At 40.7% G+C, this 27,217-nt stretch overlaps 1 protein-coding gene across 1 annotated transcript in view; it reads left to right on the forward strand.

The window, feature by feature from the left end:
- The window catches only part of LOC307206367 (contactin-3-like), a 173,184-nt gene that overhangs the window by 131,424 nt on the left and 14,543 nt on the right, over nt 1-27,217 (forward strand). Inside the window, exons 10-18 of the mRNA XM_079959587.1 lie at nt 9,056-9,183; nt 10,022-10,197; nt 19,362-19,479; nt 20,683-20,841; nt 20,948-21,097; nt 23,379-23,449; nt 25,132-25,366; nt 25,558-25,673; nt 26,665-26,851. Coding sequence (XP_079815713.1) covers nt 9,056-9,183; nt 10,022-10,197; nt 19,362-19,479; nt 20,683-20,841; nt 20,948-21,097; nt 23,379-23,449; nt 25,132-25,366; nt 25,558-25,673; nt 26,665-26,851 — 1,340 coding nt within the window. The remainder of the gene's footprint in view (nt 1-9,055; nt 9,184-10,021; nt 10,198-19,361; nt 19,480-20,682; nt 20,842-20,947; nt 21,098-23,378; nt 23,450-25,131; nt 25,367-25,557; nt 25,674-26,664; nt 26,852-27,217) is intronic.

Here is a 27,217-nt window from a genome sequence, read left to right on the forward strand (position 1 = left end):
GAACTACTCATGTACAGGACTAGGTTGTAATAAATTAACCTGTAACAGCTTAGACTGGAGCATCACTTGTGGAGAGTTCAATGGAGATATGTGCTCATTCTGCAGCAGCAGCAGCAGTCAAAACAAAGTGAACTGAGAAATGAAGAACGAGATAGAAAATAATACTGGAAATCTCGTTCTGTTGTTACATAAATTGATTTTAATGCCCTTAGACCTTGAATGCTGCACACTGTCCCGATCATCCTAGCTCAGTGATATAAAGAGACTAAGGGATGGCAGGTGAAGATTCAAAAAAAATTGCAAAGGCATCCCTATGAACTGCGAGTAGGAAGAACTCAAGACTGATTTAGTCTGAGGAAGACTAATTGTATGGGAATCTCTAGGTACAGAGAAAGCATTATCAGAAGCTTAATATTTACCTAACTATAGCTTCCATTACTAGGAACAAATGAAAAGCAGTGCATTTAAGGCAGCAAGGAGCTTATCTTGACATATTACCATTAGCATATGGTATGGTTGAACCAACATTGTGGAGCGACTAGTGTTTTCTGTTTGGAACCAAACTGACAAGTTTGTTGTTATCCAGAAGTGTTTCATTGGGATTGTTGAAGGAAAGATGGGACATAACAATTGTTCTAAATGTGCCAGATTACTGAAAAGATTGAGATAAGTGGGGGGGGGGGGGAATCCAGTATAAATAATTGTCAGTCGTGGTACTATGCACTATGAATGGAGAGCATGAGAAATGATTTTGAAATATACCACAAGAGTTATTTCAGCCAATTAAGGTAATTTCTCATGAAAAGATTCACATAGCATCAGCATTCATAGTTGCAAGTTAGGTTATTTGTTTCCAGTAGAGTTATCTGTGCAGAAAACTACCGATTATTCTTATGTTCCCTTATTCTCTTTGACAAGCGTTGACATGTCCTTCATTATGACTAGCAACCAAATGGTTTTACTCTGGATAGGCAAAAGCAATAAGGAAATGCAGAAGTAATGTTGTTTTTACTGCATCCATGTCTTTTGTCTTTGGTACGAGTATCCTAATGTAGGGGGAATGGTTTATCAATTCTTTTTATTTATTTATTTTATCTCAGACATTTCTATGCTGACTTGCCTTTTGCAGTGCACCAGGAAAAAGGTATTCATAAAACACTTCACTGGAATCCTTCCCTAGCCATTATGGTCATACATTGTGTGGTTTTTAAAAAAATAAATAAATAAAAATTGTTTTATTTTCTGTAGAGAGAGCAATTTAGACCAGGAACTGAAAGATGAAACCAGAGACCAACACAGCTTTTATAAAGCCATCTACAAATTTCTGTGACCATAGCCCTTATACTATATTTGGTCTTCTAGGAAGAATTTGTAATACTCTGATCATAAGGAAACCTACCTGTGATTAATTGCTGCGTAGGACTTCTTATCCATGAGCTATCCAACTAAGTCATCACACGAGTAGAACAAATTTTGCTAATGTAACAGTATTCAGCCCTTCTCTGCAAGCCCCTGCACCACTCCCAGGGCAGATTTTGGCATGTGTGGGCTGGGAGCTGGGGTGGAACAAATATTGTTACTTGTTGTTCAAGTAAAAGTGCAATCACTTAGATACAGCCCCAGGGCTTCAACAGCAGCACAATCCTCTACAAGTTTACTCAGAAGTAATCCCTTTAGAGTCCAGTGGGACTTACATGCTGGTAAGCGAACTGCAGCTTATTATAAACTGGCAGTGTCCAATTCAATTGCATCTATCAAGAAATGAGGAAGAAGGTAAAATATGCAGAAGCTATTCAGCAAGTTGAAAGCCACTGAATTGACCCTTTTCCAGAGACACATCTGTTTTTAACATTCCATTGTCAAAACACAGTTATTTTTATGAAGTGTTGTTTGTCTAGCCGTATGCCCCTGCTTGAGCTTGCATCATTGCTTTGGCTAGGAAAGAAACCCAGAGGGAAGTTGTTTCTTAAAAATACAGCAGCTGAATTTCTGACCTAAATCTTGCAGTGGCTTATGAAATGAATGTATTAGATTAACCCAGGATTAGCTACTTAATTAAAAGTGAAGTGTGTTCAAAGCAGAATAAAACTGTGTACATTTTGATGGAAGTACTCTAATTCTTTCGCTTCTTTGAAGTGGATGATCTGAAGGGCTGTGTAAACCCCCTTGTTTTGGGTGATGGACTGATCTCCATCCCAGCAGGAAGGCTCCCTAGCTCTGCCCTAACTTTACATTTCTTCATAGAATGCAGGAAAACAGTACTTGCACTTCTATCAGCTTCTTGCTTTACCTACACACAAGACTGCTTCCTTGGTGGAAGATGAGGTGGAGATGAGATCAACTTTTTCAAGTGATATTTTGAGCTTCCACTAATATATAGCTACGCTGGAAGTTTCTTCAGGGAAGCTAATTTATAGGGCAAAGCACTATTAAAATCTGGAGAGCACATAATCCCTGCCCCTTGCTCCACCTTGTACTTTCTTCATAAGTATTATGCTGACCTTTGGGTCAATGTACTGAAGAAGGTGGAGTGGCTGTTCAGGTTTGAGGCATGCTTGGAGGAAACTTGATTGCTTGGATCCATTCCAGCCTGGTTTCATGGCACTGAAACTGCCTTGGTCGCCCTAGTTGACAGCATTTATTGGGAGAGAGATGGGGAGAGTCAGTCTCTTGGCAGCTTTTGATACTGTCGACCATGGTATCCTTCTGGAGTGTCTCGGGAAGGCAGGAGGTGCTAAATAGCATGGAGAACAAGATGGAACCTTGTGGGACACAATAGGACAAGTCCTATAATGCCAAAGTTTAGTCTTCCATAACTGCTTTCTTGAAATAACCTTGGAGGTAGTACTGGAACCATTGAAGACGTGCCCCCATCTCTAGGAAGCCTCTGAAAGCTGTTGCCAGGAGTGAAGTGCCATCAATATGCAGATAATATCCAGTCACATTTCTCTGTACCATCTGAATTAGGGGAGGCTGTTAAGGTGAAAGCATCATGTGGCTCATTCTCAGACTGGAGAGAGACGGATCTAGTGGGTGAGAAAAATGGGAGGTGCTTCCTCTCTTTTTTGAGTGAGTCATTCAAACTTGCCTTTAAGCATATTCTTGTGCTATTCAGTATCTGTATATGAACTGAGCTACAGTCTCAGGGGATGCAGGTGGCGCTGTGGGTTAAACCACAGAGCCTAGGACCTGCTGATCAGAAGGTTGGCGGTTCAAATCCCCGTGACGGGGTGAGCTCCCGTTGCTCGGTCCCTGCTCCTGCCAACCTAGCAGTTCGAAAGCACGTCAAAGTGCAAGTAGATAAATAGGTACCACTCCGGTGGGAAGGTAAACGGTGTTTCCGTGCGCTGGTCTGGTTCACCAGAAGCGGCTTAGTCATGCTGGCCACTTGACCTGGAAGCTGTACGCCGGCTCCCTCGGCCAGTAAAGCGAGATGAGCACCGCAACCCTAGAGTCGGTCACGACTGGACCTAATGGTCAGGGGTCCCTTTACCTTTACCTTTACAGTCTCAAAACTGACATACTAGAAATCAATGGATACAAAAAGAATGTTGCAGGTTTTCTGTTCCAGCAGTGGTTTCCCAGGGTCACATCAAATGCTACTACAGAGGATGCCCCCATCTTCAAGATGGGATACCTAGGGAGCATGAAAGGCTCCTATGGGAAAGAGCAGTTTAAAAAGACTTGGTTCACATATGGTACTTCATGCATAGTCCCTCTGGCCTCTGGAACCCTATGTTTTACAGTAACAGAAACTGGTTGCGCAAGAGAGCCATTCTGCTTCCCTTCTGCACTCCTGCCACATACACAAAAATGTAAAACATCCTACGGCTTTGTAAAAGTGATATGATGAAGAAGAAGAAGAAGAAGAAGAAGAAGAAGAAGAAGAAGAAGAGGAAGAAGAAGAAGAGCAGCTGTCAGAGGCAGCAGCATGCCTCAGAATACCAAATACTTAGAATTTAAATCAGGACACATTTGTTCCCTTAATGTCTTATTTGTGAGCTTCCACTATTGTAGCAGAAATAGTGACTTGGTGGACCTTTGTTCTTTTGCAGTAAACTTCTCCTTATGCTCTAATGGAACCATTCACTCTGCTCTGCTTTCACAACCGTTGCTTTAGGTAGCATAGCTGGAAATAGAATGCTGTGCTAGCTAAAGGGACCTCTGGTTTGATCCACCAAGTCCCTTGGGCTCTTATAAAGATAATAGTTCTGACCTATAATTCCACAGTGTCAGAGCCATGGATTTTGACAGTGTAGATTCTCGTGTTGATATATAATATAATGTCTTGCCTTGGTTTCTAGACCTTGTATACTTACAATATCCCCCTCAGTAGATAAAATGCTGTGAAAACAGATGCATATACTTTTTATCATGTTGCAAAACCATTCTATCTCTATTACACAGGGAGAGAAATTGCTGTTTCACTGGCAGTTTTAGGATCATATATAATCTTATTGTACAGCCATATTCAATAACTGTCTCACAAGATTCTATTTATAGGCACCTAATAACAAGATGAAATTCCTATTAAGGTACTCTGTATTCTGTTTAATTCTAGTATGCAAAGCAAGGTTTCTCCTGAAATATTTTCCTCTGGTGTCTGTGAAATAGTTCAAAAAAGTTGGGTGATAGCAAAAAAGCCAATTACTTTTGAGCATCAGTATGTTACTCTTTGATTTCTTATGCAGTCATACCTTGGTCGTTGAACGCCTTGGTACTCGTATGTTTCGTCTCCTGAACAATTGGAACCCAGAAGTGAGTGTTCCAGTTTTCTAACTTTTTGGGGGATGCTGAACATCTGATGCGGCTTCCGATTGGCTGCAGGAGCTTCCTGCAGCCAATCAGAAGCCATCCTTTGGTTTCCAAACATTTTGGAAGTCGAATGGACTTCCAGAACAGATTTCATTCGACTTCCAAGGTACGACTGTATTATAAAAGTCATTTCTGCTGTCTTCTGAGTTGGTTTCATCCATCTTCCCAAATGTTCTTACATATCAAACAGATATAAGCAATTATTCATGGTGCCTCATTGACATCCCAGTTAAACTGGAACAATTTGATTAAACATGTTTTGTTTCATCCCATTGCAGCTAACATGACAGCATATGTTCAAATCCATAAACTTTAGCTTAAATAAAGGATCCTTAGGAACCATTGATATTTTGGTCCCATATTTATTTCAGCCATCCTGCTATAATTGTTTAGGAAGGTTCATATTGAAAATCTGTTCCTTCTGAAAGAAAGGGAGAAAGATTTCTGATTATGTATGTTTGCTGATGTGCCTGTATACTTGATAAGCATGTTATTACGGGGGAGGAGAGGCATTTTGATCCTGGTAGTTAGTGAGGCCGCAGTTCAACTTTCTGCAAATGTTAAGCATTTATTACAGTTTCATTAGTGTTTGTACCCCCTTCAAAGTCTACCAACAGTCCACTTATAGCTGCTTAAAATTGAAATATAATATCTGAAAGAATAGGCAGAGCTCTTTAGGTACTAGACATTTCAGTAGAGAACCGTACTGTAATCCATGTCTTTCACTTATAAGTGAAGCATAAAAACTAGGCCATTCCCAGTCATTTTTAAATGAGTGCCATATTAGACTATGTGGGTTATTTTCTCTCTTAAGTCATCAAACATTTACAATTGGGCTGGCTCCTCTTTCAAGCAGGAAGGATTGTTGATAGCAGATATGTCAATGTCTTCTTTGAAAATCAGCTTAGATAGCTGGCTTGTGGCGGGTTTCTTTGCTAATAAAGGCCTTTTTTAGAATACATTCTTTCTGCCATCGATTTGCTTTGTGTATATCAAAAAGGGTGATACTTAAATATAGGCAGTTGAAACATACATTATCAACTCAGACACGTGTTTGACTTCCAAGTACCTCAAAGTACTCTACATTGTTTATTTTAATTAAACAATAGGCATTGGTGTAATATGCCAGGTCTTCTTTCTGTGCCAACTCAGTGCTGCTGTCAACATTGTTTTGCATTGATGTAGCAAAGCCGATATATGTGAACCACTAGAATCCTCTGAAAATGGAATTTGAGACTGTATCACACCAACCAACCACATACTGCTATAATCTGTGGTGCTTATGAAATGCATCAGTCATTTTTCAGTTCCATTTATAAGCAGCTTTCAGAGGTGCCCTTGAGAGCAAAGACAAATTTTGTAGCACAGATTTAATGCACAGATAGCTAACTAGCAGCATGAGAGGTAGATCTAGTCCCAAGGTAAGTTTATCTGTTTTTTCCCCAAATTTTAATCATTTCATCTGGAAGGAAAAGAAGAATACTTAATATAAATTTGGGGTGGAATTTGAAGTAGCACTAAGGAGACCACTCCATCATTGCAAACGTTTCAGCTTGCCATACAATCTCCCCCTCTTCCACCACTTATTGTTCTGGGCATTCTCACAACCCCCTAGACCTGTGCAGGGGGAGAAGAGCAGGGAAACCCTTTTGCACTAGTGGGACTCATACTGGTTCCAGCTTTGGTTGAATCTGTGCATTAGTCTGGAAAGTGTAATACAGTGGTACCTCAGTTTCAAACGTAATCTCTTCTGGAAGACAGTTAGAGTTCCAAAACATTCGAAAACCGAAAACTCAATATGGAAGCCTCAAAACGGAAAACTCAATACGGAGAACTCAATACAGTGGTACCTCAGGATGCGAACGGGATCCATTTCGGAGCCCTGTTCGCATCCTGAATAGAACGTAAGACGCATCTGTGTGTGCGCGGGTTGCATTTCGCTGCTTCTGCGCATGTGCGTGATGTCATTTTGACTCTGCGCATGCGCGAGCGGCGAAACCTGGAAGTAATGCACTCCATTACTTCCGGTTCACCACGGAGCACAACCCGAAAATACTTATCCTGAAGCATATTTATCCAGAGGTATGACTGCACAGAATGTTCAACTTCTGAGGTGAGTTCAAAAACCGAAGCATTTACTTCCGGGTTTACAGCGTTCAAAAACCGAAATGTTCGTCAACTGAGACGTTCGAAAAGCGAGGAACCACTGTATATAGTGCTTTTAATGGTTTTATCCCATTCACTCCCCACTACTGCGGCTTCCTCCACTACCACTTCATCCTTTAGTCTAGCATTCTGTTCCCAAACTGGGTGACCAGATGCCTATGGGAAGCTCATAAGCAGGATGTGAGTCTAACAGCCCTCTCCCTACATGTGATTTCCAGCAACTGGTATTTAGAGGCATAGGACCTCAAAACACTGGAGGGGGGACAGGAGGCAGTAGTAGTCCAGTGAAGAAGCCAGCACAGACTCTGAACCAGTCTCTGCTTGTTGTGAAGGCACTCTTGCAGCATGCAGCATGGCTGAAGTATGTGCTTTCCTATTGCATCCATTTGTAGCCTGAATTTATTGCTTTCTTACAAACCTGCATAGTGCAGCTGAGTGCTGGATGAGAGCTGGGGCCAGTCACTATCCGAGAATGATAAAATAGGATGGGGGAGAGCTCTGCACTCTGCCATGAGGTCCTTAGAGGAACAGCAAGATATAAATGTTAGAAATAATAATTCCAAAACCCCTTAAGCTCCCTTTATTATTCTGGAGCTCTTTTCAAGAACTTTCTGTTCCACCATTGGGTAAACACTGTAAAGCAGAGATGGAAATGAGCTGAGGAAGTATTATCTCATGCCATTGCTCTTCTAAAAGCAACTCCCAGCTTGAACTCATCTATACTAAAGGGTTACATAATTATTATTTTCTCAGAGGAGTGATTAATTTTAACGTTTTTTGTTGCTGCAAGATAGAGCTAAAAGGACAGAATTTAAACTAATTTTTGAAGTCATATATTTTCAGCTTGCATTACCATTTCATTTACCTTTTAGCGGATTGTGCATTAATCATACACCTTATACATAACGTTTTCCCTTCTTGAATATATGTATCTGACTGCTGCTTGTAAAGTATTCTGCAGTTAACAAGACAAAGGGGCCCGGTGCTCCCTGTTCAGTGCCGCACAGTTGCTTTGTCCAGTGCACTTATATATCCAGGTATTGTATGCTATGATTATTCCAAACTGAAATATGCCATAAATTGTGGGCTTTAATTTCCCTTCGTTTCCTCCCTTGATTTCTCTGATGCCTCTTCCTCCCTTGACAGTCTTACCTTCTTCCAAAAAATAAAAATAAAAATCCTTCTCCTCTGTAGCTTTATAGTCATATCCATTACCGACTTATAGCCACTGTGTGCAAAGCCTTTTTCCTCTCCTGTGTGGAACAATCCTGTGATAGTGGTCTTTTCTGACTCTGTAAAGTAGCCCGGTGTATCCCAGAAGTTGATGGACTCAGCTCCCATTAGCCCAGCCAGCATGGTCAATGGTCAGGAATAAGAACATAAGAAGAGCCTTGCTGGTCCTTGTCGTCCAGCACTCTGTTCTCACTGTGTTTAACTAGATGCCAGTGGGAAGCCCAGTAGCAGGACCTGAGTATAAGTGCGCTCTCCCTTGGAAAGGATGACTTTTGTTGCTGTCCAACAAGATCTGGAGGGCACTAGAAGGTGGCTCTAAAGAACACTAATCCAGGAGTTTATTTAGTTTGTTCAGGAAGCTCTACTCACTAGTACAGTCCAGAATACATCATCTGAAATTCCTATTATCCAGACCAGCCTTTCTCAGCCTTGGGTCCCCAGCTCTTCTTGAACTTCAACTCTCATCATCCCTGACCCCTGGCCATTCCACTACAATAGGAGTTGTAGTGCATGTTGAGAAAGGCTGACCCGGACTGCTCCTCTCTTTATAACTTTTTCAATAGTTGGAGAATTTTAAAGGTTTTGGGTTGCTGTTTTGCTGTGTTTTCACTTCACATAGGCACAGCATCTCCAAGGCTTGTAAATGTAGGGTTGATGAAGCTGCCAGATAATTTTCTTACTCTGTAGCCAGAGGAGGTTGGAATAGAATGTATTATTTCGCTTTCTCTTAAGAACATTATTGAGCTGTGTGTGTATGTGTTGCAATTAAAGCATTTAAAGAATACACATATTTCTCTTTGCAAAGCTACACTCTTTTTTTCCCCATCTCTCTTATTTTTAGAATTTCACTATTAAAAGATGGAGGCCTCCGAATAGCTAATGTGAGTAAATCAGATGCTGGAAGTTATACTTGCCTGGCAGAGAACCAGTTTGGAAAAGCTAGTAGTTCAACTAGCTTATTAGTTACAGGTAATTAGATAGCTAATTGTCTATCAGTAGCAAATTGTATGAACTGAGAAATTTGTGAAACAGACATTCCAGTTTTATATTTTCAGTTTACTTTCAATTAGTACTGCAAGCACAATTCATGTGAAATATGTAATCAGTGCTCTTGCTAAGCTCATAGGAAAATGATTTTATATATTAGACTGTTTATATTGAATGCTCTATCTTTCAGAGTTTTTTATATGGTGACGTTTCAGCTTTTTCTATGAAACTTTCTGATAGTCTCCATGGACAGCCATATGAAATCTCTGTTGCCTTAATCTTAGTCTATACTTGACCATGCATTTGTAGAGAGGGAACAGGTTTACAGTTTTGAAATGGAACTAATTTTTGCTTTAAAAATATATATGACAATTCCATTACAAAAAAAAAAAAGCGGGAAAATTGGGTTTGTGTCAAGGACAGTACTGGTGATTTGAAATGCTTTTTCATAATACATAAAAGAGTGCATTCCATATCCTCTGGTTGTCATTCTCAATCCTCAATTCTCTCTTAGGTTTTTAATTCTGCAGTATGTTTATGCCTATATTTTTTCACAGTGCATTCTTGTTTCAAAGGCAGATTTTGCACAGTTTCCGGTTTCATCAGATTTCCTCTCTACTTTTGAGATGTTTTCTAACATTCCTGAAAGATGCTTGATTGGAGTTTGGAAAATCTTTGAGGCAGGGAAACTGTACTTAAGTCTTTGACTCAGTTTTGTGTGTGTGTTGTATACAAAATTATACTTAAAAAAAACACAACTATGCAGGAAAGTAGAACAGTAATTCAGACAGCTGAAACTGACTCTTCCTGTTCTTCACAGAACCAACTCGGATAACTCTGGCACCTTCAAACATGGATGTTTCAGTAGGGGAAAGTGTTATCTTGCCCTGTCAAGTTCAACACGATCCACTGCTGGACATTAGTTTTACATGGTATTTTAACAGCGCATTGACTGACTTCAGAAAAGACGCATCTCATTTTGAGAGAGTAGGTGGGGTAAGTTGTAAAGTATTTATTTATCTTCTGGTTGTTATCGTTAACTATACTGGTCATCTGGAAAGGGCAAAAAATGATTTTACTAAACTTAGTACGTTTGTAGCTTTTTAATGACAAAAACAGTACATAACCATTAAACTGCTAATGATAGTGTGGGGTTTGCTGCATATTATTAATGGATTCGACAGTAGAGGAATTTCTGCAAAATAAATCTCACCTTTTTATTAGTTGTAGAAATGACTTACAAGTGGGTTGAATTTACATATTCTCTTTTGCAATAGCCCATCCATTTTGCCCAGATATTATTTTGTTCCACTCATTTATATACCCTTTTTGGGGTTTGAACATAACACCTCCCGTCCCTGGAAGATATAGCTGCTCCTGTTATGTCTAGGATGACTCCTACCATAAAAACCTTCTTGTAGTTTATGATCTGCTTTGGCGGCTCTGCCACAAAGGTCCGGTTTTTATGTCACAGTAAACCAGAGTATGGTTTGTCATGATTTCCTGAATGTTCTTTTTTTATAATTATATTTTATTAATTTTCCATCAAAAGAAAATACAAATCACACCACATTACAACTTCTATAATTTTTTCCATTTTTGACTTCCTTCAGCCTCTCTGCCAATCATCCGAATTATATCTTCTTTAATTATACATTTCCAAATTTTGCTATTGCCTTTATGCCTACCCCCCACTTCTATTTTCCCTTTTTACAATATTTCTTATGTTATTACAGAGCTTCTTTAAATGCAACTAACGTAATTCCATTATCACTTATACATTCCCAATACTCAACTAACTTTCCCCAGTCCTCGATGAACTTTTGATCTCGTAGATATCTGATCTTCCCAGTCAGTTTATCAAGTTCTGCATAGTCCATCAGCTTCATTCTCCACTCCTCCAGCGTTGGTATTTGTTCTTGTTTCCATTTCTGGGCCAGTAGATTTCCTGAATGTTCTGCCTCCTTAATAGTTGCTCACACCCACTATGTTCCTCTCCAAGTTTTTAGATTAGCCCAGGACCACAGCTAAGGGATCATAGGTAAGCTATCTTCTTAATCACAACCTATAACCTTGGGGCAATCCTTGGCTACAATCATGTTTGAGGAAGAGGGACCTTAAACCACAATCCTGGGTTAAGATGGCACAGTAAGTGGCCTATAAATGCCTGAGAAGGTGCAATCTCCTCCTTGGCTTTGTGCCAAGCCATGGCTTAGCATGACAAGCAAATGCAGCCCAAGTGAGGCTAATTGCAGAGAACATTGGGCAGGGGCTTTGCCAGTGATATACCAGCTGTGGAACTCCCTCCCTAGGAAGGTTAGATAGAGTGGCTTCTTCTTTAGTTTTAGGCAAGCTATTAAAGCTTACTTGTTCTTTGTAGCTTTTAATTCTGCCCTTTCTCTTTAAATGTGCATTTTTCTTCTTCTTAATCTGTTCCTCCTAATATTGCTTTAAATTACAGTTTTTGAATTGTGTGTTGCTTGGCTGGTGTGCTTTTGGATCAAAATGCAAATTCATAAATAATTTTATGAATAAATAAGAGAGTCCAAGTACCCATGGAATTGTGTGCTATATTCCCCTATAAAGTTTAAGGCTAAATTGGACCTGACATGAATCACATGATCGTGTCTCCCCCTCCCCCTTACTAAACATTATGCTTTTTTCTGCTTTTCTTTTGCTACATTCAGCTGGGGGGGGGGGCAATCCAAATTGGGGCAGCTGGAAAAGGAGCAGGGAGATTTAAACTATCTGGCCACACTTTTACAACTTATTTGCAGAAACAAACAAAAAAAAAAAAAAAACTCGGCAAGATTTAAATAAACACAATTTTATTTACAGAGAACAAGAAATATAACAGGTGATAACATAGTATTATGTACAAACAGCAGAATGCAACATTTGATGTAATAAACCAGAAGTTGGGGGAAGTCACAGGGAGGGGGGAAATTGGAAAATGAATGTTAAGTAATGATATTGGATAGTTGTTATCAGAAAGGAAAATCAATAAAAATTGTTTTTTAAAAATAAAAATAAACTTTCTGGCCACACTGTGGCACCAACGGTAGCCTCGCTCCCAGGTAAAACAGCAGTCAAGAATGAACTCTCCTCTTGTTATAATGAAACTATCATTTTTCCTTTTTTTCAAATAAAAAAGACTAAAATTATAATGAAGTTATATCTAATTATAAGACTGGATTGTTTTAAAATGCAATGTTGGTACTATACAGCTTTATTCCACTAATTGCTAATGGCAGGAATCCAAAGCACGGCATGTAGTGTTCCACATACGTGCGTGGGCCAACTTTTTTCACTTCCAGTCTGCCAGCAGTCAATTCCCTCCCACCTCTTTTAAAACAAACAAACAAAGCAGAGGTTTTGGAAACCTCTCCAGCACAGCACCTCTTGAGGCCTTGAAGAACTGGGAGGCGGGGAGGGGCAGGGAAATCACATTACCATCATACCTAACTTAACAAAACCTGGCCTCTTTTCAAGTGGCCGGGTGTCCTACCCCAGTGTTAAGCATCGTTTGTTAGAATTATTTTATTCAGCTTTTATTTTAAAGGGCGACGTCTTAACGATTAGCTGACAGGGGCTGATACAGTGAGTGTTCTTTCAGAATGAGACACAGCTTACTGTCTCCTGCCTAATTAAACTTCTCACCCTGGTTTCTAGCACCTGAGATGCAGCACCCATCTTCTGCAACTAGTACTGCAGGTCTTTTCAAGCCAAAAGAAGAAGTCTTGGGATCAGCTTGTGTCACCGCATCCTATTACGCTAGGCTTTCAGTTCTAGCCAGCGCTGCCTCCTTGACTTTTAGAACTGCATTGCTTGAGAGCAGGGTAGCTTTTCAGAGCACATATGCCATGAAGCAGTTGAGGGAAAGAGGGCTGGAATTTCAAAGAGAGAGAAGCTACTGAGAGGCTTGGACACTTAGACATAAAGACAGATCAAGTGATCACTGCTTGACATGTGGCAGAAACTTAGCAAGTTGAACGTGTTATCCCAGCTTCTAAGCCCCACTGTATTTCAACTTCCACACCACCTCTGAAATAAAGATATAGGAAAGTGAATGGGTTGCACTATGGGCCCACAGGGTCTAACAAACCCTGCGCAAGGACCTGTACACACACCCTCTGAAATTGACTCTTGGGGAGTCAAGTGAACCCCAAGAACGGGGGGGAAAGGGAAGGGGGGTCATTTCACCTAGCAAGCTGCAATGCTTGTGCAAACAGAATGATTGGTAGAGGGTGACATTGAATTCCACTCCACAGTAGACCTGGGCGATATATCAGTATATCACCCAGGACAACTTTGATGGGCAGACCACAGTGACTGTTTAATTTGCAGTGTCCCAAGCACAGCGGAATGATGAGGAGTACGTGCCACATACTCTATATTACTTTATTTACACTTCAAAGCTGGTAGATTACAGAAAAACATCTTGCCTCTGCCGGAGCAGAGAAAGCATCCTCTCTCCTCTAAAGCACAGAGAGAAAACACACTGAAAAACAGGAAACCAGTGTACGTCACATCCAGTCTCCTTTCCCGTGAGAAAACCCAACAGCACAGACTGTGGAATGTAAACACCTGTCTCGTGACAAGCACTTCGCTGCACAGTGAAGAGAGCAGAAACCAACAGTGACAGCTTCACTCAGCAGTATATTGCTGGTGAAACTGCTGCTGCTTCTGAGTCCTCTTTCCTTCAGCACACTGGGCACTGGAGGAAAAAAATCTGCCGGTGCTGGAGGCAGATGGACTCAAGCGGTGGCAGTTTCACCAGCAATATACCACTGAGTGAAACCGCCACCATGGTCTGCCCCTCATACTGGCAGAGGGAGATACAGCTGGTTCCTCCACTTCTTTAAACTGCTTGGCTGAGGAGCATGCCACTGCCCTTGTCTCAGCCAAGCAGTTTTATGGAGCCTCCAGCCCACCACCAGCTTGCACAAGCCAACTGTGCAGGGGGGCTCTGCTACAAGTGCTCCCGCTTCCCAGCTGAGGGAGCCTGAACCCAACTCCTGTTGCACGGGAGCAGAAGCTGGATCGGGTCTGCTCAGCTGGGGGGGGGTGCAGGCTCCATCACACTTTTCCATTGAGGGGTTCCCGGCTGCGTTCCCCTCAATGGAGAAGTTTAAAGGAGCACCGCCTGGCAAGGCTGAGGCAGACCAGCAGCTGCATCAGAAGCAGTACAGGAGCTCTCAGATGCAGCTGCTGGGCTGCTTCCACCTTCCCCAGCGCCAGTTCCGTCTGGCTGCCTTCAGGTGGCGCAGGGGCTCTGAGCAGCCCCGATCCTGCTCCTACTTGCATACAAGCAGGAGCGGGGTCAGGGATCTCTCAGCTGGGAAGCAGAGGCTTCACGCTCCCCAGCTCAGCAGCCCCGATCCCGCTCCTACTTGTGTGCATTGCTCCCAGCGCACCAGATGCTGGGCTGAAAGTGCCTCAGGTCCCGCCATGAGACAGTTTCTCCCAGCGCCTTGCCAGCTTATTTCAACATTGTGGTTTATTGCCATACCGTGATGTTTTGCTGGTGATGCACCGCGATGTTGAAAACCTAATATCGCATAGCCCTACTCCAGAGCTTTATTCATTTATATGTCTACTCTGGAACATTTGTAACTAGTTAAATCCAGTCCAACTTATGCACAGGTGTACTTCCTTTCCAAGCTGAGGTGAGCTCATCTCTTTAAAAGGAGGGGATTAAAATTAGAAGTTTTGCCCAGATTTCTCCAGTACTGTGGGAGTGAACTACAGATGGTCTTTGATAGCGTATGCTAATTGAGGTGACACTTCTTCAGAAAAGCACGAGACAGGCTAGAGAGCACACATGCATGCAGACGGATATGTATAGTCCTTAAATATTACATTTTGCTTGGTGTGTAGTAAGCTAGTCTCCACCACCACCACCACCACCCCAGATGTCCAAGCAAGTAAGGATTAAACAAAAATTGCTATACCATTCTCTTGACAGATGATGCACACAGCTTCTGAACTGTTAACATGCTGCCTGTATGCCACTGAAGATATTACTGTGTCAGAAAGCCTATTATCAGCTGAAACTGGGTAGACATCAGTATTAGAAATTGTTACAATGTGGTTACTGGTTTTAATACCACCCAGAGTGCTGGTGATTTCTGTTTCAAGAGTCAGCGTAGTGCCGGTCAGGGAAGGTGACCTTCCTGTCATTGTGACTTGACCACAGCAACACATATCTATTTTTTTTTTCTGCATAATTTTTATTGTTTTTTTTAAATCATAACAAACAAGAAAGTAAAACAATTTACGCCTTGTTATCACAGATTTCTTTCTATAAGACTTCCTTCAGCTTCCCCTGAGATCATCCATACGCTAATTTAACAAATTCACACAAATCCTAGCTTATATTGACATTATTTTCTCTTTCCTTCTTTTTCTCTTTAGACAATATTCCAACCTTTTCACAGAGCTTTTTTAAACACAGCTAGCGTTATCTGACCTTCACTTATATTTTCCAGATATTCCACAAATTTTCCCCAATCCTCAATGAACCTTTGGTCTTTTAAATATCTAATTTTCCCCGTCAATCTGTCCATCTCCGCGTATTCTAGTAGTTTTGCTCTCCATTCCTCAAGCGTCGGTATGTTCTGTTGTTTCCAATTTTGGGCCAATAGGACCCTTGCGGCCGTTGTTGCATATTGAAAGAATTTACTATCATTGTTCTTTATATCACTTCCTGCTAGGCCTAGCAGAAAAGCCTCCGGCTTTTTCCCAAAGTTATATCTTAATATACTTTTCATTTCATTATATACACTTTCCCAAAAGCCTTTGACCTTTCTGCAGTCCCACCACATGTGGAAGAAGAATCCCTCTTTTTCCCTGCATTTCCAGCATTTATTGCAAGTTTTATATATTTTTGCTAATTTTGCAGGTGTTATATACCAACGGTAAAACATCTTCATGAGGTTCTCTTTTAACGTTATGCAAGCTGTAAATTTAAGATTTTTTTTCCAGAGTTTCTCCCATTCTTCATAGTATATATTATGGCCGATCTAATTTCACTGGCTGAAGATGTGAATGAAATCTCTCCGACTGCCAGGATTCCAAGAAACGTTGGCAGTTTGAGAGCATGTTGCTGCACCATTTTTGTAGTGCTTTCACAATACCCAATACTGAGTTACACAAAATGCTAAGGCTTTGGTAGCACATCCTTCGTGATATGGTGAATGATTAATATTGGAATTCAACTTTCACTCTCTCTCTTGCCAACATGATATTGTTCACCATGATTAGATACAGCATTGTTTTGTCTATTCAGACTTGTCATCGGAGAGGTGCACAAGCTTATATATAGAGTTTGACAATCCCACAGGCAAATTTATACTTAGTGCAAGATTTATTTCAGCAAATAAATTACCGCACTGGAAAGGGTGAATGTGGGTGTCTTAGCCTTGAGGGTTGCTTTACACTGTCAGTTCTCACTGTTGTGTGAATTTATATGTTGTGCTCTCTGGAAGAATTTTGAGCCGCAGTTTTTTACACCAAACATCACACTCTTTCCCATTAATTGTATACAACACTTTTTACAGATATTCCAGCTTGTATTAAACATAGAAATAGTCAATCATTACCAAGTACTTAAGTTTTCAATTAAGCTAGTCACTTCAAAAAACTGGCAAGGAGAATATTACATTTGGTTTAAGACACTTTCTTTTAGATAAGACGTGACTTTGCATTTTTGGAAAGCAAAGGCCACTGAAAATATTTTAATCAAAAGATTAAAGTGCTGCTGATTGAGATCATAAGGGAAACAGAAGGAAAATAAAGCATCTAAACCATATCTAGGGAACTTTTTTGAGCCTGAGGGTTGTGTTTCCTGATTGCCAGTGTTCCAAGGTCCTTATGTAAGTGGTGAGTGGGGCCAAAACGTGGACAAGGTGTGTGCATGAATGTAGCACACATAGAGTGCACACACCACCCCCAAAACGCAAAAACTTTCCTGCAATATAAAGAAGCACAATCATTAACATTCCCTCTTTCCATCGGTTCATAAAAACTCTCTTACCCAACCATCCCACCACAAACGAGAAATCTCCATCCAAAAAAGATCCAATAAACTCTTTGCAACAAAGTCAGCATTTCTTTTTCTTATGAACGTGGCTTCGTGCTTAAGAAGCTCCCAGTGGGTCGTCCTGTTATCTTCTCTCTCTCTCTCTCTCTCTCTCTCTCTCTCTCTCTCTCTCTCTCTCCGTCTCTCTCTTAACGGGATTGATTTTTGGTTCTTATGCACTGCTGTTTTTGTAGCCTTAGAAAAGAAAATGCTTGCCTAACTCCTGTCCTCTGTTTAGTTGTTATTCTTCGTTTCTTTCATTATTTATTGTTGGTGTTATAGATTTTGAACAATCAAAATAAATTACTGGTGGTTTCCTGTAGAAGCATACATGCACAGTGTGAGATGATTTTATTTGACAGAAACACACAAGTGTCTATCTGACACTGATGCATTGTTAAGGGTCATACAAAGTGTGATGTCTTGAAGTGTGAAGTCACAGTAGACATTTGTGCTTCGGGAAGATAAAGTTTTGCAAGTTTGAAAAATGAGACACAGAGAGAGAGAACCACTTGTCAGCCTTCTGTCACTGGAACTGGAATTTTTAATGCTTCTAAGAGCTGCTTTCTTTTTAAGGAGATCCTCATTACAAACATCTCAGGATAGAACAATGAGTATTCAAGTCATTTGGCTTCTTTTTTTTATAAGGTCAGTTTTATATTTGCTGCGCACCTGTCTGCCCAATTTGGGACTGGATGCTAGTTTCAGCTAGTAATTGGGGGCATAGATAATATCAGAGTCAGATGGCAGGCAGAAGGTTAAATTGCTCAGGCTAAAGAGAAGAAGCAAAGACCTTGGATAATAAGAGACCCATTATCCCCATGGATAACTTGGCTGGTTATGTAGTTAACAAGGCTCAGACTGGGCATGGCAGGTAACAGGTGTTTTGTGCCCATAGTACATGGTGGCACCCAGCAGCAGAGACCTGGCCTTCCGTACTTACTCCTCTGTCTTTTGCCTTACTTGCACAGACAGAAAGAAGCCAGAGTTTGGCTACCAGGACTCCCAATTCAAAGTCCCATAGTATCTTTAGACAGAGTTTCTTCCACTAAAATGAAAGTTCCTCCCTTTACATGTAGGACCCTTTGACCCTTACTTAGAATCCAATCTGGGGCTGGAGTTGTTATGTTGTATGCTTGCTTTTAGCATCTTACATTTGTACTTGACATTTTTATTTATTATTTTTATTATTAACTTTCTATGCTTCCCTTCATTTGAGGATCACAGGGCAGTTCACCACAAAATACAAATTCAAAATGAGAACACAAAATACACAATAAAACAGAAACAAACCAATAACACCCCTCCAACAAACACATTTAAAAGGCCATAGAATGTTAAACAGCCAAAGGCCTGGTTGAAGAGGAACGTTTTCACCTAGCGCCTAAAGATGTGGAATGAAGGCGCCAGGCGAGCATCCCTGGGGAGAGCATTCCACAAGCGGGGAGCCATAGCCTCCACCTCTTGTGGAGGAGGCACATGAAGAAGAGCTTCAGATGATGATTGCAGGGTCCAGATCAGTTCATAAAGGAAGTCAGATCACATCCACAATCCCAGTTCTTTTATTCATCTAAATTTAAAGGGCACCTTTTTATTATTCCCCTTCAGCTTTCTCAAAATTCCCCAGGGAAACAAATCTATCTACTGAAAAGAATTTCATCTTCCTCTGTCATATTCTGTTCTATCTCTGTTGTGCATGCACACGCTAGTGCACAGTAGACAGACTGCATTCCATGCAAGCAATTATTATTAGTAGAAGTGTTACTTCAAAGCTGGTTTCTTCCTCTTGGGGACAGGTTGCAGCTCAGTGCGTACAGCACATGCTGTCATGCAAAAGGTTGCAGGTTCAGCTCCTGACATTTTCAGTTAGGGCTGAGATGGGCTCCTGCATGAAATTCTGGTGAGCTGCTGCCAGTCTTGTGTCAACAGTAGTGAGCTAGATGGACTAATGATCTGACTCAGCACCAGGCAGCTTCCTCTCTTTCTCTCTTTACCTGAAAAAAACCAGATGCTGTTGAACCAAGAACAAGCAAGCTAACTGAATATAAATTTTAAATATATATATTTATCTGAACAGAGTGCATCGGGAGACTTAATGATTAGGAATATCCAACTGAAACACAGTGGAAAATACGTGTGCATGGTGAAGACGGAAGTGGATAGTGTGTCATCTGCAGCAGATCTCATAGTTCGAGGTATGAACAATGCTACTTACTTACCTAGGCGTAAGTAAACACCTCTTAGGGTGTTTCCAGATTGAGTTTGAGAGTTCTGTTGTTGTATCTAAAGTGTCAGACACTGCCTTGCAAACCTCAAGAAAGTGTTCCTTTTTGCCATGTTGATTTCCTGCTGGTTCAATATGTACATTGAGATCTATCAGGACCAGCAGTAGTGACAGAAAGAGAGAGACTGTATGTTGGAACTCTGGTTGATGTCCCTGTCAAAGAGTGCTAAATTAGCAGTGGTGGGAGATAGTTTCTGAATGTTTCTTTCTAGCTTCCCATACTTCCTGAGATCTGAGGAAATGAACAGTACACAATACACATATTCAGTTTATATGTTGCAGTGGGGGGGTGCAAACACAGCAACTTGTTGCTATTGAAAGCAATAAATCTTCTGGAGGCTTGGGGAGGGGACCCAGCACAGGTTTAGGGGGCACAAGGCAGAGGGGGAAGGTATTACTGTGCAAATATACATCAATTCATGCTGTACAAATTAATACTAATTTGGATGAAATTTGTCTTTGTGTGTAAAAGTGAATGTGACAATCTTCATCCGTGGCTACACTATTTTACTTCAAAATAACATTGTATTAGCTCTTACTTGATGTTCTCTCTGTGTGTTTTTATTTTAAAATGTATTTAAGAAGAAGTAGAAGAACACAGTAGTATATTTTGTAAACTGAAGCAAATCCTTATTTCCAGAAATGCTTAAGAAAGCTTTCAGGGTTAAATTGCTGTCCAGGGTGCTGATGCGGTTTTGTGCAGGGAGAAATGACTACCAAGCGAACATCATGGCAAAAACTGCTTTAGATAACAAATTGTCAAACCAAAAAGATGTATTAGCAGATTAAAGCAGGACATCAAGGACTAAAGTAAAAGACGCTGATTTGAAAAGGTAGTGAAAAGTTGCTGAATAAAGGTCCCCGGAAGAATACATCATCTGCTCTCTGCTTGTGAAACTGCTGTTTCAGAACTTGCTTTTACAACTATAAAATAACCAAGCAGGAGTTTACTAAATGTAAAAAATGGCAGTTTTATTGCAATCTAAATTGTTTTCTTCCCCCCACAGTGCTGGCAAAATAGAAATCAGCTGGCACTGTGTTTAAAGATTTGTAGAATAAGTGCTGCCTTCATAACACCTTTCCAATTTAAAAATCTAATATCTTATTGCATTAGGCTCACCTGGACCACCGGAACGTGTAAAAGTGGATGAAATAACAGCTACCACAGCCCGGCTTACTTGGCATGAGGGCTTAGATAATCACAGCCCAATCGCTAGTTATACAATACAGGCCAGGACACCCTTTTCAGTGGGATGGCAAAGAGTCACAACAGGTAGAGGGAAATATTTTTGAAGTGTTTATGAAGACTGCATTTTAATATTTTATTGTTGTGGAGGAAACCAGGAATTTGCAATTTCTTTCAAAATACTCTGTTACAGTTCCTGATGTCATTGATGGGAAGACGTTCACAGCCACTGCAGTAGACTTAAACCCTTGGGTTGAATATGAATTCCGTATAGTTGCCAGTAACAAAATTGGAGGTGGAGAACCTAGTTTACCCTCAGAAAAAGTAAGAACTGAAGAGGCAGGTTAGTGGGTTTTTTGTTTGTTTGCTTGGTTCAATTGATGCAAGTTCAGTGCAGCAGGTTTTCAAACCTTTACGTTTTTTAAAAACATTTGTAAAATTATTTGATTTTTTTTCTGTTTTTAGGCAGTTCAAGAGATGAGTGCTTGGCACTCAGTGACTAACCAGATTTATAATACACAAGTGCTTGTGTGCTCAGACAACTTTTACATGAAGTTACATATTAATGCATATACTGAAAACCTTCCCCTTGTACTAAATGATGAACTAGGAAGCCAAATTGTAACAGTGGGGTGCTTGCTGCAGTCCTGAATTCTGTTCCATCCAAAGTGAAAAGTGTCACCTATCTGTTCTGCTAGAAGTTGTTGCCATAGCACTGCTTGACAGAATGGCTTTTGCTGGCATGTCTAATGCTTTGCTTTTGGCACCACTGAACATTCTTAGGTGAGGCATAGCAAAGCGCATATACTGTAGACCCTCACATCCTAAGATAAGGAAAACCAATTTCAGTCACCACAGGTTGGAGATTACTGGAGAAGGTCACTAAATAGTGGTGTTTGATGTGCAGCCCTGGAATATTTTAGGTAAAGGCGAGAAATAAGCCTACACAGGAATAAGAAAATTATTCCACAGTATTGCGGCTTTGCCATTGATGTTTAGAAAGTAGAAAAATTGTGAATACAAGTGAAGATCAGAGTATTCTTTGCAGTAGTCAAAACAACTTGTTTATATAGTTTTAAAAAATGGTAGAGAATAAAGTAGGTTTGTGTGAGTATTGAACAGGAGCACTCAGATAGAAATTGCTTAACAATTGTTTTTTCTTCTTCTGAGACTCTGCCACCCACACTGACAAGGTGACTGCAACCTTTATGTAATGCTTGCACATGCTTCACGGGGTTCCTTTCCTCTTTGTAATGCATACATATATTTCCTCTCCTTAGAATGTGATTGTGCAGTTTAATCAGCAGAGCACTGAAAAGCAGGATGTCATAATTCTACTATGATAAGAATTCAGAATGGCCTTCTTAATTTTTGTGCTGCTTTTTTTAAATTACTTGGCATAAATGTAACATAGAAACCAGCTCTGTGTCTTTGAGCTACAAGAATTCAAGCACTACCTGGGAGAAATCTGCCAGTCAAGCAATACTCATAGAACATACTCAGCACTTTGTAGACTTTGTCTGAAGAAGGGTTCCCTTCTTTCAGGAGACTTAGTATGGTTTTTAAAAAAACAGCTTAATTCACTTCTGAATATTAAGAATGGTTATTCCCACTAATAATGAATTTTGACTGTTGAGCACTCATTCGGGTGACTCCAAAATAAGATAGTGGCTTTTAGATAAGTTGGAGACTCCCTATGAACACAGAAACATATACCGTATTTTTCGCTCCATAAGGCGCACCTGACCATAAGGCTTGGGCGGGGGGGAATTCAAGGAAAAAAAATATGTGGCTCTTGGGGGCTTTTGCGGGAGGTGGGGGAAGTGAGAGAGAGCCTCGCTCTGTCCCTTCCCCCACCTCCTGCAAAAGCCAGGGATAGCAGCACGAAGCCTCCCCAGGGCAGAGGGATGAAGGCTCCCTGCTGCCCTGCAGAGGCTTCGCGGGCTACCCCAGAGCTGCTCGACCCAACCAGCTCTTTGGGGCTGGCAGTGGGGAAAGCCGAGCTTCCCCCACCTAGATCATGTGCTCAGCCTTTCCGCCGCTTCCTGACCTGCTCTTTGGAGAAAGCCACCGCCAGCCCCAAAGAGCACGTCGGGGAGCTCCCCGAGCTTGTCGGGGCTGGCAAGGGAAGCCTGGGTCCCCCCCCCCCCAGCCCCAGGGACCACACATTCAGTCCATAAGACGCACAGACATTTCCCATTAGATTTTAACAGGAAAAAGGTGAGTCTTATGGAGCGAAAAATACGGTAAATACAAACTTATGGCATCTGTCTGTCTCGAGTGAATATGGAGTGTACCTCCAGGGGTGAAGTCAAATTGCTGTGTTAGCAGCACCAAAGTGACCTCCCCAGGGTGCAAGCCTAGGAGGGCAGAGAAAGAGAGGAATTGACCTGCTTGAACCCTCAACATCATAGTAAATCTCCTGGAGAGGGAGAGTTGGGGCCAAGAGAGATATATGCCATGAGACAAAAGAACTCCTCTTTCTTCACTATGCAGGGATCTAAATAAAGTTCTTTATCATGATACAGAACTGATACAGTTTCACCTCTGAATTTCTGGGACCATTCAATTAATGCGCCTTCTGTTATATTCATGTGCAGCTAATGTGTGTTTTCCCTGTACAGTTCCTGAGGTACCACCATCTGAAGTGAGTGGAGGAGGTGGCAGCAGGTCTGAACTGGTCATCACATGGGATGTAAGTGTTCTGCTTGGAATTTATTTCCCAAAAGTTGCTTTTTTTATTATCTACTCAGTAAAAAATTACCCAGTAACTGACATAAACATTCATTTATCTGATACAGCTGACTTGTTCTGTCGTCTTAATATGTATGCTTTTCCTGGCCTCTTTCCAGAATATTATCAGAGCAATATTTAGCTAAGCTTATTATTATAATAATCTCATAGGTTTTCAGAGTTAACACAAAAATTAAAACAGCTATTTGGATACTGAAAGTACCTCTTCTCATCAACTTTATGTCCCCAACAAATAGCATATGTTTTCAGAGTTTTGGTCTGAGATTTCCTGTAAGATTATTTGACACATAAACAAAATCACACAGATTTATCCCAGTCTGGCTGAGGCCATCTGAAAAATACTGCAGTAGGAGAAACCTGTAGATTGAAAGGGTGCGAAGGCCTGTCATTACTTCCCTTAGTGGTATATCCCTTTGATGACAGTGATGACATTGGAAATAAGCTTCTTAAGTCAACGTTCTGTAAAATCCTGGATGTATTTGCCTTAATAAACCCAACTTCCAACCTTCCAAGCCTCCACATAGTGGAAACCCAAACATGGTGTCTCTTACTAAGATTGTCATCCTAAAACTAGTTAGGAATTGCTGTCAAACTAAATGGGACTTGCATCTGAGTAAACACACTTCGAAATTTGTTCATTTAGGGCTAATGAATGCACTAGTCCTTGGTCTCTTTAGGGATAAAGCTTATTGTATTTCTGTTGTGGCTTTGTTTTATGTTCCATTCATTCCTATTCCCCAGGTTACAATCTTCATTCATTTAGTGCTCCTTTCTTCCCTTTATAGTTTCTTTTTTCTCATTCCCACCTTTGTTCCTTTTCCTATTCTCTTCCTTGTAAATGTAATAATCTCTCTTTTGCCATCCATCAGGCTGACTCCCCTCTATCTTTCAAACCCTTTTCAAACAAGACACTTTCTTACTGTACCTAATGGATGTTATCGCTTCTCTCCCTTTGTTGGTTTCCTGTGTCATCTTTCTTTTGCACTGCACATGTGTTTATTAGATTATAATATTAACTTTCTGTGTAGTTGATTATTATGCTTTTTGTGTTACTGGTTTGGATAGGGAATGATCTGTTTTATATTCTGTGCAGCTCTTAATTAATCATCTGTGCTTAATAAATGACTGACAATGATAACTCGTCTTAATGCTGTATGGAATTTATGCCACTGAATACTGGGGCTGAACTGAATGTCCTCTCTGTGAAACATTTAGTGATTAAAAAAACTTTCTAAATCAAGCAATATGCATGCTTTGTAAAAGCCCAGAATGTCGCTGGAAATGGTACTATGAGATCGTGTTGCAGTAGTTCCATTGTACAGGGGAAGAATGAGGTGCCCCTAATGGTAAGTCAGGTCTGCAGACTTCCTTGGGATATACTGCTAAATATATATGCTAGCACATGCATTCCTAATGTGCCCTTGGGTTTCTTAAATTGGATCCCATTGCCCCTTTGGCTAATTTAATAAAAACCCTCAGGAGTCAAGCTTCTCTTCCTCATAACGTTGATTAGACAAATGAGACTTCAAATAATTCTTTTACTAGATTTTTTATGTTTACATAGATTGAATTTTTTGTTGTTGTTATTTTAGTATTTTATTCATTTACAAATTTTTGGCTTAGCCCGTTCCTGAAGAATTACAAAATGGTGAAGGATTTGGCTATGTCGTAGCTTTCCGACCTCTTGGCGTTACAACCTGGATACAGACAGTTGTCACGTCACCTGACACACCCAGATACGTCTTCAGAAACGAAAGCATCTTGCCCTTTTCACCATATGAAGTCAAGGTTGGTGTGTATAATAATAAAGGAGAAGGACCATTTAGCCCCGTGACCACAGTGTATTCTGCTGAAGAAGGTGGGTTTTTGAATCATCTCTTACATACCTGTCGTTATTTCCCATGTCAATGAGTGAAATATAAATATTTGCTTTGCTAGTATCTGTGAAGCCATGTTAATTAGTTGGCCAGTGAGTTCGTTAAGTTTCTTTGTTTTTCCTGATTCCCCTTCCACCCTGGGTTTTCTTATTGTTTTTGTTTCCTAATGCAGAACCCACCATAGCACCTTCTGGTGTATCTGCAAACAGCCTCTCATCTTCTGTAATTGAAGTCTCCTGGGTTTCCATTCCTTGGAAAATGAGTAGTGGAAGATTGCTGGGCTATGAGGTAAAAATAAAACCCTGTGAAAATGTTCCTTTTCCTAGAAGCTAACATGACTGTGATAAGGTGTTTGGGTTTTTTTTACTTTCAAATCATTATTCAGTTGCCTGTTGGAAGCCAAAGCTTGCTGTTAAAATCAGCTGCTCTGTCTTTGCTTCTTTATGGAAAAATGAGTCATGCAAACATCTGGTGATGTACTTTTTTCTCTCCCCCAAATTTTGGAAGGGAAGTTGCTAAACAGGCCTGCTGTTTGAAACTAGAAAGGGAGCTTTCTGCTCCTGAATCTAAGCGAACACATAGCATAGTCACAAATAATCTGTTCTTGGGGAGAGTATAAAAGCCAAATGTAACCATTCCCACTTTTTGTATGTGTAAAACTTGAGCTTTGCCTTATTTCCTGGCCTCATGCCAGATCAATTACTGCAAGCTCACTAAAACTGCATTGAGAATGGAAATCAGTTGGCAGTCAGCTCTGCTTTTGCTATCTGTATATGCCTGCTTGGTATCTACAGCATCTCTTGCTGTTTCTCCAGCAAAGATAAGCACCATACCCAGTTTCCATTAATAAAAACCCAGTTGCATTTAAATACCCATGGTTGTGTTCCTTTCTGCTTTGGGAAAGGTAGTGAAATTGCATGTGCATGATGACTTTATGTAAACTGGTGTTTAAGCTGACTACAAAACAAGCCAGGCGCAAAATTCGATACTGACATTTGCAATGCTTAATAGCAATAGTGTTGTGTGCCCATGTAATGGTAGAGAGCTGCTGAGTAACTACAACTTCTACGAAAATGAAAATAGAGCTGTTTCTCTGGGTTTTAAACAAAAACATGGGGGGGGGTCCCGTTCAATACTGTGCTATTTCCCATAATAGTCTGAAAGTAAAATTGCATTCAGACAGTTGGACCTGCTAAGCAATAGGTGATAAACAACTATATCAGAGTACGCAGCAAGGTCAACAATATGTTCTAAGTAGCCTACTCTTTGTACCCTTTAGGTGAGGTACTGGAATAATGGTGGAAAAGAACAGTCTTCCAACAGAATAAAAGCCATTGGAAATGAGACATCAGTAAGAATAACAGACTTGATGAGCAACCTGGTGTACTATACAGCTGTTCGAGCATACAACAGTGCAGGAGCAGGTCCTTTCAGTGCCACTGTCAATGCTACCACAAAAAAAACACGTAGGTATCATCGCTAGGGACAGGAGGGGGAAATGTCACAATGGGGTTCCTTTTCTTGCAAGGAAAACAAAATAAACTTTTAATAATGCTACCATAAGATCTCTGTGATGCTTTGGAAGCATGCTTGCTAACCAAAGAAGTTTCAATAATAGACCTTGTTATCTTTTTTTTGTGTCTGCTGGGAAGACAATAACACAACTCGTACATGGACTGTTTTCAGATATAGGCAGGCAACTGGGCTTCAATATACTTAAACCAAAGCATTCTCTGTGCACCTGAAACAACATTCCTGTTATAAAGGTAAAGGTAAAGGTACCCCTGCCCGTACGGGCCAGTCTTGACAGACTCTGGGGTTGTGCGCCCATC

Source organism: Podarcis cretensis, assembly GCF_951804945.1.
Source record: "Podarcis cretensis genome assembly, chromosome: 2".
NCBI classification, from domain to species: Eukaryota; Metazoa; Chordata; class Lepidosauria; order Squamata; family Lacertidae; genus Podarcis; species Podarcis cretensis.